At 40.7% G+C, this 15,046-nt stretch overlaps 1 protein-coding gene across 1 annotated transcript in view; it reads left to right on the top strand.

The window, feature by feature from the left end:
- Positions 1 to 15,046, top strand: part of MYO18B (myosin XVIIIB) — an 842,989-nt gene that overhangs the window by 518,837 nt on the left and 309,106 nt on the right. The window contains exon 30 of the mRNA XM_082258232.1: positions 4,226 to 4,380. Within this exon, the coding sequence (XP_082114358.1) occupies positions 4,226 to 4,380 (155 nt within the window). The remainder of the gene's footprint in view (positions 1 to 4,225; positions 4,381 to 15,046) is intronic.

Here is a 15,046-nt window from a genome sequence, read left to right as displayed (position 1 = left end):
CCACCTCAACCTCCTATTTCATATGGGCCTCGTCCTCCTCCTACATCATTCAAGATTATTATTTTTTATTTTTATGTGTTTTATGTTATTTTAAGTTGTTTCCCCATCCATATTTGTTTTCAGAGCACTTGCCATGCTCTTAAGAAGATTTTGCTGCCATTTGCAGCCCTCTAGCCCTTTCCATGTGTTTTTAGAGCCATTTTAGTGCTCAAAATTTCGGGTCTCCATTGACTTCAATGGGGTTCGGGATTGGGGTAAAGTTCGGGTTAAGTCCAGGTTACAAACCCAGACTTTTTTTTCAAGTTTGGCCGGACCCGCCAAATCCGGACATCCAGGTGTTCGATCGACTCTAGTAGTAAGCAGAGGTTGATCAGTCTGAGCACATAATAGTACCCCACCACCCTCACTACCTCCACCACCATCTGTTATGAAGTTAGTGCTAAAGCTAGGCACATACTTGTAAATTGCACATACAGTATTTAAAACCTTTAGGGTGCATGCACACTAGAAGCTAAAAACTGCTAAAAGCTGGTTAAAAAAATGCTACATAGTGTCTAAGCTATGTTTAGTAGCATTAAGGAGTGGGACTGCCGGCGTCCTTAACAAACACTAAATAGCTGGTTGTTAAGTAGTGGGCTGGCAAGCCGGCTGCCACATCCTTAACAACAGATGAGTCATCATCAAACAATTGCTGCCACCAAAAAATATGGAAAAAACAGCATGGGTGTTCCCCCCAATCCATACCACAACCTTCGGGTCTGGTATGGATATTAAGGGTAACCCCATGGAAAAATTAAAAAACAAAACAGCATGGGGTCCCCTCCAAAAATCTATACCAGAATCTTACCCTAGCATGCAGCCTGGCAGGTATGGAAAGGGGGGCAACGAGAAAGCACCCCACTCCTGAACCATACCAGGCTATATGCCCCCAACAATTGGCTTTCCCCCAAAGCACTTCATCCCATGTTGATGAGGACAAAAGCCTCTTTCCCCACAACCCTGACCTGGTGGTTGTTGGGGTGCAAGAGTGATTTACCAGAATCTTGCAGCTTACTTTAACAAGGGGCTCAAAGATCCCAGCCCCCCATGGGAATGAGTGTAGGATACATTGTACCCTGTACTTATTCACCAAAAAAGTGTCCTTTATTTAAAAAAAAAATGCCCCCCTTGCTGCTCAAACTTTGGCTCCCTCGAAACACGTAAGCTATACAAGGTTGTGAGGACGCCATCATGCTATCCAGCAGTAGAGAAGTGTCCTGGAAGCGAGCAGTCCCTATTTCCTACATGCTTGTACATATCCTGTTTGTGAGTATATTGTACGCTACCTTCTTTGATTTTAATTAAACCTTTTTAGTGGTAATTCACAAGGTCGGTGCGCCCTTCTCTTGTCGTTTTCTTGTAGTGCTTTTTGGATACCCTTGGTCCTGAGGAGGGTAGCAGGACAGCTCCATTTGTGCCTAAAAAACACCTAGATCATTGACCTTTCTGCACACCACTCGAGCGCAAGAGAGATATTGTTTTTTTGTCATTTATATTGACAGTGCTTTACATGAAAATAGAAAGTGCCACCGGTATAGCAAAGCTCTAAGGGTTTCCTCTGTCCCAGGCACCATTGGCTTCTTCTAACAAAAGAAAAATCAGGTGACCCTCTTGTGTCTATTAAAGTAATTAAACTGATATTACAGGTAAAGTGCAAATATTTTCCTGACCTTGTCTTTAAAACATGTATGCCAGTAAAGGACCCTGTATCTTAGGTCTTAGCTATATACAGGGTCTCAATTTTCTTTCATGTTGAGATTAAGACATATCCATTGGGATTAGCATAAAGTGAGTGGTGGGGTCAACTGTGGCCAAAATAGAAGAAAATGGGAGAATGGACTTTTAGGGTGCCCAAGGAATACACATAGATATTGGTATAAATGACATTATAGCTTATGGTTAACTCCCAGTTGCAATAATTTGACCTAAGAGACACAGAAGTGGGATATTCCTCTTTATGGAATGGACGACTTATATAGTAGATCAAAAGGGTAAACATTAGCAGAAATTAAGGATAAGGGGGTAAAGAATAAACAGAGAAGAAAGAATGAAGGAAGGAAAGAAGGTTCCAGACACTCCGCAAGGGGAAGGACAGATGTTCTTCTCTCGTATACTGTCTTGTGTACCTTGGGAACAAGTCAGTGAATAAAGTCCAGGAGGTATTAGTCTTGTCTAATCTGGTATATTAATTGGCCAAGATGCGTTAAATTCCCGTGTACTGGAGTAAGCAGTCCAATAAAACCATGTTTGATGGAATTTGTCATATTTGCCTTTCAAGGAGCTTGTCAGATTTTCCATTGTCCTGATATATTGTATCACTCTCTCCAATTGTTCATATTACTAGTGTCCTGGGGAATAAAAGTGAAGGTAGAACCAAAATATAGAGTTACCACAAAAAAACAGAAATAGAGGAGAACTCTTTCAATGGGAGTCTCTTGTTCCTGTACCAAATGTGTAGGAGAGGATTTTACTCACTTTGTAAAGATATACTGTCACTTCCTATTAGGTCTACAGGACAGGAAATGAAGTGAAATCTCCCTAGGGCTAGGCTCACATTTGTGTGACCTATGTTCTGTGTGTAGAGCAAGCTATTCATTTCAATGGGCTACTCTACTTGCAGAAACAGGGGTAAAGAAGTCCAAGACCCTTTTTTTAAAATCCCGCCCCACCAAATTACATGGTGCTGTGGCACCATGTGGTTTTCACACACAAGGACATATTGCTAATGCAATAGCAATTTATGGCTCCCCTGCATGACTGCTAAAGAGCAGCATGTTTTGCCTGCGGGCCAGGAAGGCACACAATTTTGTGAGCGCTCCTGACCCAAATGAGTGTCAACCTAGCCTAATCAGAAAAAAGGGCAGCAGTTTTACCGCTTCCCTACTATATCCAATTTTTTTTTAAGTTTTAGCTTTATATACTTTAAGCATTATATCATCACTTTTTCACAGACCAAACATAAAATCTAGTTTATATCATTTTATAGTTTATCAGGTTGAAATAATACACAGGTCTATCCAGTTCAATCCGTGTGTGTGTGTTTTTTTTATTTTCTGGCATTTCCATAGTCCTATAAATTCTGCTTCCTGAGGAAGACATCTAAAGGTTTTTGAATGTTTGTTGTCACTTTCAGCCAATGCCACTTCCTGGAGGAGGGATTTCCACATTTTGACTGCTTATGTTAAACCTCCTTTCTTCTAACCTCAAATCATGGCTGCCTGCCTCTTCAGGGACCTTAAAATAAACAGTTTATTATAGTTACTGGATTTACCTTTGCACATTGTAATCAAATCCCCCCTTCAGTGCATCTTCTCCAGAGTGGGTAACTACTGTATAGTTATTAGGTTTCAGTTACTAAAAACATTATTATATTTCATGATCATGCACCAACAGGTTATGCATAAATAAATAAATAAATAAAAACTACAGAAAGACATCCCATCCTGATTTTCTTGCAAAAAAAAAAAAAAAAAATCCCCAGCAACCTTCATTATGGATTTGGAAAGTAACATTATTGATTTTTATTATGACCCTCCTCTCCTCTCCTCCTGTAGTAAGTAAAGCAGTGCAAACAAAAATGAAAACACAAATTGCACTAGCCTGAACAAGTAGGAGAGCAGGGAAACACACATTTGGATTGGTTCCTTTTGGTTTCTGCAATATGCACACAGCTTTCATAGCTCAATAAGCCACCACAGCAAATGTTTAAACAGTACATTTCCTTAATTAATGAAAACGAGGGTAAATTATTGGTACTGTTCTTCCTTTTTTTGCAATATGCTTTGTAGACTTCTTCTGCAAAGACAGCATATTGTCTGATGTTTATCAAATGATTTTATGCAAAACTATATGCAGAAAATCAAATGCAAGAACACTTTCTAAGATTTATAGATTGCAACGACAATATCCTGTCGGAACCTGCCAGTATTTTTTGATTGCGTAAACCCTACTATTTCCATAATCATTACTTTGACTGGTGACTGGTTTATAAAGGAGGTTTTCTTGTGTTTGTTTCCATTGTACAGGGTAATAAAACACAAAAAGGAGAAAAAAAAATGAATAGTACATTTGCTTGGGGGTTATATGTCCATTAAACAACAATTTCTTCTGTGAAAGTGTGTACCGGAGAGCATAAATTGTGGGCTAAAATTACTGGTTTCATTCACATTCTTCCTTCCTTTTACAGCTCAGTGATTTGCAGAGTGCATATGAGAGTGCCAGGCGGGCAACTCAGCAAGCAGCTAGGAAGTGTAAACACTTGACCTCTGACCTTGAGGACACTCGAGTCTTGATGGAAAACCAACAGATCCGAAACCATGAGCTGGAGAAAAGACAGAGAAAGTAAGAGAGAAACACAGATGACTCCAATTTAACTGTTTTAAGATTTTGTTCCAACCCTTTCCCACTATGATAAATTAAATTTGCTGACTTTAAGCAATCTAAATCTAAAATGAATTGCTTTAAAATGACACTAAACAGGGGGCTCCATTCACAGAACCAGATCTTAGGTGTTTTCCAAATACCGAATGCGATCCTGAAAATGTCAATTCACCATTGCCTTATGTGGTATGTAATGCATAAAGCAAAAACACTCAGTAGATACCAAATAAAACAGGAGTAAAAGTAAATTCACTAAACGGGAAAAAAAAAAAATGAATGCGGTAAATACATAGTGGTCCCGGCATGCAATTTTTAAGGAACCAGCAGCCACCGGCATCTTTAACAACCGGTAAACAACATGATTGTTAACCCCTTCATGCTGATATAACACATGTATGCGGCCTCACTGCACTGGGCTTTGTTTTACGCGGGGCCGCATATATGCATTTCTCCCTTTGTGCTGGGAGCGCGCCGCATGGTTCACTCCCAGCACAGAGACCGGGGTCTCACTGAGAGCCCCAGACCCCATAATAATGATTGGAACCCGGATCTCCTGATACTGGGTCCCCTGATCGTTGTGGTAGCCTCTGATTGGCTACCACAGTGATGAGTCACTATGACGCTCGCCCCTGTGTTTTTTTTAAATTTTATTCCTTTGAATGGATGAGAAGGATTCATTGTATCTTTCTTGCTCTTTGCAAAAAAAAAAGAAAAGAAGTGTTTGTAAAAAAAAAAAGTAAAATAAATAAATAATAAAAATAAAATAAAAAATAAAGAAAAATACCTAGATCAAGGTGTGATCTAAGTCAGTGCCAGGGTTAGTGTCTGAGTCAAGTAAGGGTCACAGATCAAGGCCAGGTTAAGAAATCAAGGTCATTATATTTTGGACAGGATTTCTTTTTTTTTAATTAGCATTAGTGTCAGTTAGTGTCGGACTGTTTTAGGTAGGACAAAAAAAAAAAAAAGCAAAATGCGCACCATTTCTTCTGGGTTACAGGTGCAAACAACAAATAACATACACATATGTGGTATCGCTGCGATCATCAGGAGAAGGAGAATTTATTTTGTGTCGTTTTTTGGTGGTAGGTTATGGTGATAACATGGTGATAGCAAGAAATATACAGCTAAATTTAAAAATAATTATTCATTTTACTATTAACAACCAGCTATTTACAGCCTGTGTTAAGACGCTGTAAATTATTGCAGGCTTTCAGTACTAAAGTACTTCATGACTTTATAAAAAAAAAAAACAATGTGGTATTTTAGTACCATTTTTTAGTGAATGCCAAAAAACTTTGAAAAACGCTGTGCAGTACTCGGATCCGGTAAGGTACCGCTTTGTAAATGAAGCTCAATATCCTTATTTTCCAAATATAATCCATACACATCCTCTACTTAATGGCCCTGTGATCTATTTCAAATTAAATCATTTCTTACTGTGTTTATCTGCCTCCTTGTACCTTCCTCTGTGAGTTCCCAAGCCTCTCCTTTTCCTCCTCACTTCTGGAACAAGAGTGAACGTTAGTTGCAGTCATGTGCTCTGCTCTATGTGCACAACAAATCCCATAATCCGTGGACCCTAATCCATCCAAGAAGCGAGCGAGAGAGGGTGGCTACATTCCTACATATAGTGGGTCCTTGGAGAATGAAAGTAGCCACCCGTTAACAGATCAGAGCAGCAAAAGAAAACACAAAAAAAGGAATTTGGAGGAGAAGAGTAATAGAAGGTATTTTTTGAGTTAATAATATAAACTTGAATCTAATTTATTTTTTTTTTAAGCAAAGTTTAGTGTCACGTTAAGCAATCAGTTCATAGTAAGGTGAAGCTACCAAAATGTGCTGAGACAAGCTGCTGGTGGATTTATTTGTAAAGATTTTGCAAGCAACATTTCTAATGTTAGTTACAGTTAGTCCAGTATTCCTGTCTCTCTATCACACAGAGGGATAGTAACTTCAGAGATATTGATCTGGGTTGACAGTTAGATTTTCACAGCAGTCTTTCTGTTGCAGTCTGTTTATAGTTCATGGGGAATACTTTCCCCAAGTAATAGAGTAATAGCACATATTATTACAGCATTACTCTGGCAGGAACTCAGAATGATGAATGCTAGTTTCCAGGATCACACTCCACACACTGTACCCAATCCAGCATGCAATTCACCCACAGGCTTTGCTTGCTCAGGAAACAGCCTCAGTGCGGCTCTAAAACAATATGGCTTCACGGTGATGTTCTTGGATCCCTATTTTAAAATTTTGGGGGAGTTCAATCCATGCATTCTTTTGAAAGTTTTTGACAGTTTGGCTCTGTTTCTCACTCTCTTATTGTTTACTGCTTCCCTGATATACAACAATCTCAGCTCTCGCTTTCCCACATTCACCCATTGTTCCCACATCTCTTATAGTATATGAAAGCAGATGCTGTTGTTGGGGCACCAGGATAAAAAGATACAGACAACTGGGGTTTAATGAAAACATGTTTGTTTAAACCACTTACACTTCTTCAATAAACACGATGGGTTTCATTGTGTGGAGCACGCTGTATCTTGGCCTAGGTCAACAAGGCCCAGGCCTAGGTCAGCACTTTGCAGGGGGGGGCAACAAAAAAGCTGCCCCTGCATGAAAAAAACAACCTCCTCCTGGCTCCTGCACAAAAAGAGTCTCCACCGCTTGCGCTATCCTTTTAGTGTAGCACCATTCTAATAGGCTGGACTGGGCCAAGTGGCAGGGCCTAGGAGGCAAATCAGTCTGGCACCCCCATAAAGTGGCCGCACTGCTGCTAGTATGATAATACTGGCTGGCGGCTGATGACTGGCCTGATATTTGGACAGAACGACTTAATATAACTGGTGGCCACCAATACTAGTAGTAAGTGTGGCACTGGCAGCAGGTCTTCGCAACTTAATGCTCTGCCTACCCTCCTCTGCGGCATATCGGGCTTTTATAGTCTTGTGGATGAGAAGTAAAGCTGGAACATATACTTTTTTGCTCATAGTTTTTGCATGCTGCTGATTTGTCTTAGGGTTTTCTCTATAAGAACATCTTCATGCCAGTTAATCCTGTTTTTTCTTTTTCTTTTTTTTAGCAAAATGTATTGTAATTAAACATACACAGGTAAAAGATCTTTCAGTCTATGTGTTGACATATTTTGGGGTAATTTTTGGCCTGATTGAGTCCTATTTCTTTGACTCTTAAACTGGTTTGTGTCACATGTCACATGACCACCTTCAAATGGAACTGTATTTGGTCAGTGTTCCTCCTGGGATAAGTGGCACTGACAGCCAAAAGCGGTACCTATGTTGTCAGATCAGTATGTAACCCTATCTGCTGGCCCAATGTGATGTCATTTAGGGGTATTTTAGCGGGTGAATATGAGCACTTCCACCACTGGAAGTGCTTTTGTTATCACTTAGCACTGGCATTTGTTCTGACATCAGTTTGAGATGTTTCAGTGATCATTCAGATTTCATTGACAGGTGCACTTGGCCTCCTTCTGACCTGCATTTACCTGTGCTTAATGTAGATTTTGCATTCCAATAGATAGGTATGGAAAACCTACTTGAAGTAAGCAAAAGCCTCTCAACACAGCTTCACACCAGCCGCTGTGTTCATGAAGCCTAAAGAGGAAGGGTGTGGTTTGCAGATGACAGGGGGTCTTAACCAGGAAGGGGTGTGGCCTTGTCAGCAAGGGATGGGTCATATTTAAATTAGGGGTGCACGAGTTTAGTCAGGCCTAGGGCAGCACAAAACCTAAATACACCACTGGCGTGGAGTAGGCATATGAAAACATCAATCCTAGTAGCCATTGTAGCATAGCTGCATTCTCCCAACAACCATTTGCTCACCTCGTGCATCAGGTGATGTTATGCTCCCTAACTACAGAGAGTATTACATACTCCCCAGGGAAATGTGGCTAACATTACCAAGTTTATCTAGGAAAGAGAACACCATTGCACAGCTTACATAGTGTGCTTAGATTGGCTTCTCTCTTCTCTGCTAAACAAGAAAACATGTATTAATTGAGCAACTGACTAACACCAATTGATCCCTCCCACCTCCCCTCTGTGCTTTTCTTCCAGTTGGAAGGTAATTTCTCAAATCAAAGATAGAATAAACGGTTTCTACAAAACTCCTAAGGGAGACCCACTAAGCCTCCTAAAGGACCCCTTATATGTTGATTTTGCCATCCCCTGCAAAATCATTCACAAATAAAATCATTGAGGTTAATTTACTAAAGTTAACAATCTTCACACAATTTATTGTATGTATTTTCACTTTAACTATCCATTTATGTGAAATTCAAATTTCTGTTTACTTATTTACCTAATTTATCTGTACATGATTGGATATTTAAAGTGAATATTCATTGTGTGAATATTCTCTACTCCTTTATTAAAGCAGTCCAATAGTAAGATACCTTCCTTTCCTGTAAGATCAGACAGAGAACCTTCTCCCAAAAATCTCTGTTTGACAGGATCAGAATTTTACCTTCTGTCTTTCACATCGAGTAAACTATTTAGAGATCATTGCATTATTTAGTGAATCAACAATCCCTCAGGAGATCTGGAAATTAAAAAAATGCTATGGAGGACTGAAAATCTCCAACCCGTTTGAATGTGCATGATTCCTATGTCATTCTGTCTTAGCTACACTAGCCAGATAGATGCATCCCATAACATCTTAAACAACTGTGACAGTATTTCGAAGAATTTACGCAAATGCAATACCACAGTAAAATAATGAAAAATGTAAAAAGCTATATTATTAAGCATATCTCCTTTAAAAAGCTATATTCTTAAGCATACCTATCCGGCAGGATAATAAAATAATGAAAATGGTAAAATGCTATATTATTAAGAATACCTCCCTCATTATGACTATCTATTGCCCTTAGTAATGACCAATAAATTGGTATGATGATAGTCAGTGTGAGATAGAAACATGTCTATGAAACTTTAGTGATAATAAAATAGAACACAATTTCCAGTTACCATGCTGATTCTAGTAAAAATATTCCCATAGTTTAATATTTAAAATGTGTCGTATAGATGTTGGCATAAGAAATCATTAGGTAAATTACACAACTCTGTAGCTCAAATAATAATTAAAATCTTGAATATTCTCATAATGCATTATCTAAGTAATGATCAGAGACCTTAGTAATTTATTCAACTCTAAATTTTTGGAAAAAAACTACAAAGATCCACTTTCACAATTACTTTAAAACTCTATCTTTATATGTTGGTTTTTTACTTAAGCTCTTGCAGAGATACCTAAAGGGTCAATTTATCATAAAAGGAAATCATGAGTCCATCAGTGGCTTCTTATAGCTCATTGTGGATACAGTCCCTAATAGTAAAGTAAAGGACTATCACTAATTACTACTACAGATTCCAAAATTATATTCTAAATAAAAAAGGCAATTGAGATAACATGGGGATTTACCATAGCTAGGTTTAGGGTAAGAAATTACCATTTATTCCTGACCAAATCCTGTCAACATATACAGAGATGCTTTCACAATCTGTTAAAATTGTACTTATGTCTGTGACCCTGTTGGGGGAATTCACCCTCACTATTATTCCTGTTGATTATTGCCACTAATAAAGAAAACGAAAAACCAACTACAGCCAAGCAAACGCTGATAGTATTGAGCTGTACATTGAGAGGAAGGCACAAACAGCAATTACAATAATATTCAAAGTAATGACTCTGCCTCACTACTTCTATTTTTTTTTTTTGTCTCTGTCCCCATTGGGAGATTTCCCTTCACTTCCTGTCCTGACAGGAATTGACTGTAAATCTCCCCAACAGGGACTCATATAGCAATAAAAACCCAGCAAGAAGTGCACTATCCAAAACAAAAAAAAAACAAAAAATTTGGACTTCCAACACTTTACAGTTGTTTCTAAAAGGGACACTTCATGTCACAGTGGTCGGTTTTTTTTTCCCACACACTTTATTTCTTTTGTGTTTCAAGGAGAGGAAGTAGATGGAGATGGGGGACTCTCCCTAGTGGGGACACAAACAGCATTAAAACTGACAGATATTTTAGCTCTTCCCCACTCTATCCAAAATAAAAAGAGAGTTGGTTGGGGTTACATTTTATTGGGAATACTGGCTGCCATTTTAAACAAGCAAACACTAATACTCCTATTATCATTTGTAATACATGTCTCCAAACAAAAACTTGAAGGGAGATTTACAGTCTTAATTCCTTCAGTTCACAGACTAACAATAATAAGCCAAAGCCCATGTAAAATAGACCCTTAATGTTAGACCCAATTAACTGATCTTTAATACGTGTATGCAATGCCAATTTTTTTAGCTTTGGATAGAGTAAGGAATGGTAAAACCCCTCTGAGATTTTTGTTGCCTGTGTTCATTTAGTAGATTTACCTTAATTTTTTGTACCAAAAAATAGTACCAACAGTAAGTGAAAGGGTATCCCTCTAAATTTCAGAAGAATCTACTAGTAAACAGCTGTTACTGGAACAAGTATACCCAATAAAAAAAATTATCATCTATTCATTTTTCATTGACCACTGTAGATTTTGGTTTTCTCAGCATCTTCTATCTCAGTAACAGTGGTCATCAGTACAAACAGAGGGCAAATATCCTCAGTGGGGGAAAAGACAGCGATAACAACCTATATTTTTATACTCTAAAACTAAAGCAAAAGTTTTGTTTTAGACCTATCTTACAATAAAGCCAGAATCACACTTGTGCATTGCATTAAAACTGACCATCCATTTGGCTATTTAAGCTGTCTTGTTCATTCCTTTCCTGCCCTCGCCTTGTCAAGGTATCCTGAATTTTTCTGCTGTGTTCCTGTGAAAGACTTTGCCCGGCTGACGTCCCTTCTGGGGCTGGATCCTGACCTTTTGCTTCCGACTACACTGATTTCTGGCTCCCTGCCCACTGACTTGTCTGATTTTCCATTTTGGCTTCAGAACCATGGCTTATGTTTTGACTTTGTTCCTGATCTATACTACTGCTTTTTCTGTCTCAGTCTAATTCATGGTTCCTGACATTAGGCGAAGGCCATAAATTCAGAAGATGCAGGCAATCCACCTAGTGGTAATATTTTTTCAAGATTGAATGAGCAGGATCACCACATGGATCAGTTTGCCACAGTGTTACAGACGCTCCTGATTAATAATGCTCACCTGGATTATCCCACTGTGGCTATTCTGGTACAACCAGTGTTGCAGGCCGTACCTGCTGCTGCTCCAGTCTCTGTGCAGGCACCCGCCTCACAAGTTACCTCTGTAAGGGGTATTTCAGGTTCCGCTCCACTTCCCTAGTGATTTGGGATGATACAGTTCAATGCAGAGGGTTTCTAAACCAGGTTGGGATATACTTTGAGATGCTGCTCCAGGTGTTTCCCACGGACGGAAGCAAAGAAGGCTTCATTATTTATTTGATTTCTGATAGAGCCTTGGCCTGGACAAAACCTCTATGCGAGATGCAAAAACCCATTGCCCTGAGTTATCTTGAGCTTGTGGCTTCCTTTAAAAGGGTATTTGATGTTCCCACTTACTCAACTTCTGCTGCCAAGAGCCTCATGTCCATCAAACAGAGTACGAGAACTGGTACTGAATGCGCCATTGAATTCCGTACTCTGGCAGCAGAGGTTGCTTGGAACAATGAGGCCCTCATGGCTGCTTTTTATCATGGTCTCTCAGATAACATTAGATGATGAGATAGCAGCTGGAGACATACCTATGGATCTAGAGAAGTTAATCATGTTTGCCATTCTCATTGACTCCAGACTCCGAGTGAGCTCCAGCCTCCTGTACACTTGGCTCTGAGCTTTGCATTCTCACCCTTGCCTCCCTCACCTTCCATGCCTCCTGGTACCGAGCCCATGCAGTTGGGTTTCAAACGTCTTTCTGCTGAAGAGAGGGCCTTTAGGAGGAGGGAAATGTTTTGCCTTTACTGTGACCAGGCATGTCACTTTTTGAAGTCTTTTGAAGTCTTGGGGGGGGACAACCGCACCTGAGGTCCCGTAGGGGATAGACCTTAGGTTGCGTTTTTGCATCCTCAGCAATCCTGCAGGATAAGCCTCTAGTTCCGACTACCCTTTCTTGGTCTGAGTCGTCTATCGATACACAGGCCTGTTAAAAGATAGTGCCTTTGTGTCTAAGCACTGGATTCTGCTTCAGCTTCGTGCCACTCCACTTGCCATTGAGGCTACTGATGGGAGACCTTTACAGCCTGCCCATGTGACTCATGAGACTGTTCCATTTACCATGGCCATAGGGGCTCTGAGTTCGTAGTGCACCTCTTTTCACTCCATCAGACATTACTCGAGCGCAGGAGATTTTGTTTTACATAGGGGCTCTGCACCATTAATAATCTAATTTTAAGGCATTTTTTCTCACCTCATTACCTAGTGGTCATTGGTTATCCTTGGCTACAGAGGCACAATCCCTCTTTTAATTGGTATTGTGCTGAGGTTCTTTCCTGGTAGCCACAATAAAGTAAGACCTGTTTATAGAAAGCGGTTAAGGTCTTGTGCACCTCTTCATTCTCCTCCTTGGCAGAGGAGTCCCGCCGATTTAGTGATGTCTTTGACAAAGGTCAAGCCGGTAGTTTGCCCCCACATGGGAAGTATGATTTTGCAATTGACCTTCAACCTGGTGCCATTCCCCCTCATGGCCAAGTCTACCCTTTGTCTGTCTCAGGGGGGAAAAATCCATGGAGGACTATGTTGCCAATTCACTTTCCTAAGGGTTCATCCATGAGTCCTTGTCACCTGCCGGTGCTGGATTCTTCTTTGGGAAAAAAAGAGGTAAGCTGAGATCTTGTATCGATTATAGGGGTCTCAATTGCATCACGATTAGGAAAACTTATCTAATTCCACTGATTACGGAATTATTTGACCACCTCAAGGGAGCCATGGTTTTTACTAAGCTCGATTTGAGAGTAGCTTCCAATCTCATGAGGATCAAGGAGGATGACGAATGGAAAACTGTGTTTAATACCAGGGCTGGACATTACGAATACCTCGTAATGCCAGTTGGTCTCTGCAACGCTCCTGCAGTTTTTTAGAAATTCATCAACGATCTCCTCCAAGATATGTTGCAGCAATGTGTGGTGATTTATCTCGATGAAATTCTCATATATTCAAAATCCCTAGAGAACCACAACACAGATTTCTCCTGTGTGCTGCGGAGGTTGAGAGATAATAACCTGTATTGTAAGTTGGAGAAGTGAGAGTATCATCATGAACAGGATACATTTCTGGGTTATGTAATTTTTACTGCCGGTGTCAGGGACTCAATACCCTGCGCAGGCGCACTGGCGTCGCTAACCGCCGAACGCCTATGCGCATGCGCTGAGGCTACCTTGGTAGAGTTCAAGGCTACCTTGGTAGAGTTCGGGGCTACCTTGGTAGTGTTCGAGGCTACCTTGGCGGAGTTCGAGGCTACCTTAGTGGAAGTTCGAGGCTACCTCGGTAGAGTTCGAGGCTACCTCGGCAGAGTTCGAGGCTACCTCAGTGTAGTTCGAGGCTACCAAATTGGCGCCAAAACGGCCTATTTAAACACAGCTGTCACTCTAGGTGATTGCTGTGTTGTCCTTATCTCTCCTGTATCCTGTGCCTGTTATATCCGCTGTTCCTGTTTACCTGACCTGGCTTGTCTTTGAATTCTGATTACCTGCTGCCCGCCCTGACCTTGGCTTGTCTTGACTATCCTCCTGTCTCGCCCTGATCTGTTTACCTGCTACCGGCTATTGGTCCTGGACCTGTTCCTGGCTCTCCCAGGGAATCCGGGGGGATGCGACCTGGTGTTAGCAAGCAGCCAAGTCCATCCCCACCATCTGGGGCCCTGGTGAAAACCGGCTAACACTTAGACTCCGCGCATCTGGTGAACCTGTGCCACGCCAGTTACCCGGTAAGCCACTCCTCTTATGTCAGGCTCTGCCACATTACCCCGTGACAGCCGGTTTTTCGATGGACCCAGAGAAACTATCTGCAGTTCTACAGTGGCCATGACCTGTAGGTCTACGCCTGCTACAACATTTTCTTGGCTTTGCCAATTATTACCAGAAATGTATTCGTAACTTCTCTTCTCTGGTCAAACCCCTGACTTATATGACCAGGAAGGACAGCAACCCACAGAATTGGTCTCGGTTTCCAGCTCCTGTGCTGGCACTTCCTGATTCTAGGTTACCCTTCATTCTTGAGGTTTATGCGTCTGAGACTGGAGTAGGCACTCTTCTGTCTCAGTTTTCTAACTCTGAGAGTGCTATGCATCCTTGTGGCTACTGTTCTAAGATATTGACTCCTGCAGAATGCAATTATGAGATTGGGGACAGAGAATTGCTAGCTATTATTTTAGCTCTTAAAGAATGGAGGCATCTACTCAAGGGTATCACTGTGCTCATCCTCATTTTGAGTGACTATAAGAATTCAACATTCTTGTTGGAGGTTAGACGCTTATCTCCCAGAAGGGCATGATGGACTCTTTTTCTGTCAAGCTTAAATTATATAGTCTCATTCTTACCTGGTACTAAGAATGTAAGGGCTGATGCATTGTCACAACAGTTTTCATCCTCCAAGATGGAGTTGGTTCCTACTCTTGCGATTCCTCCAGATTGCATTGTAGCCACTATTCGCACT

Source organism: Pelophylax lessonae (genome assembly GCF_965119305.1).
Source record: "Pelophylax lessonae genome assembly, chromosome: 1".
In the NCBI taxonomy this organism is placed as follows: Eukaryota; Metazoa; Chordata; class Amphibia; order Anura; family Ranidae; genus Pelophylax; species Pelophylax lessonae.
The sequence above is the reverse complement of the archived record's forward strand: the minus strand, read 5'-3'. Positions and strand labels throughout refer to the sequence as shown.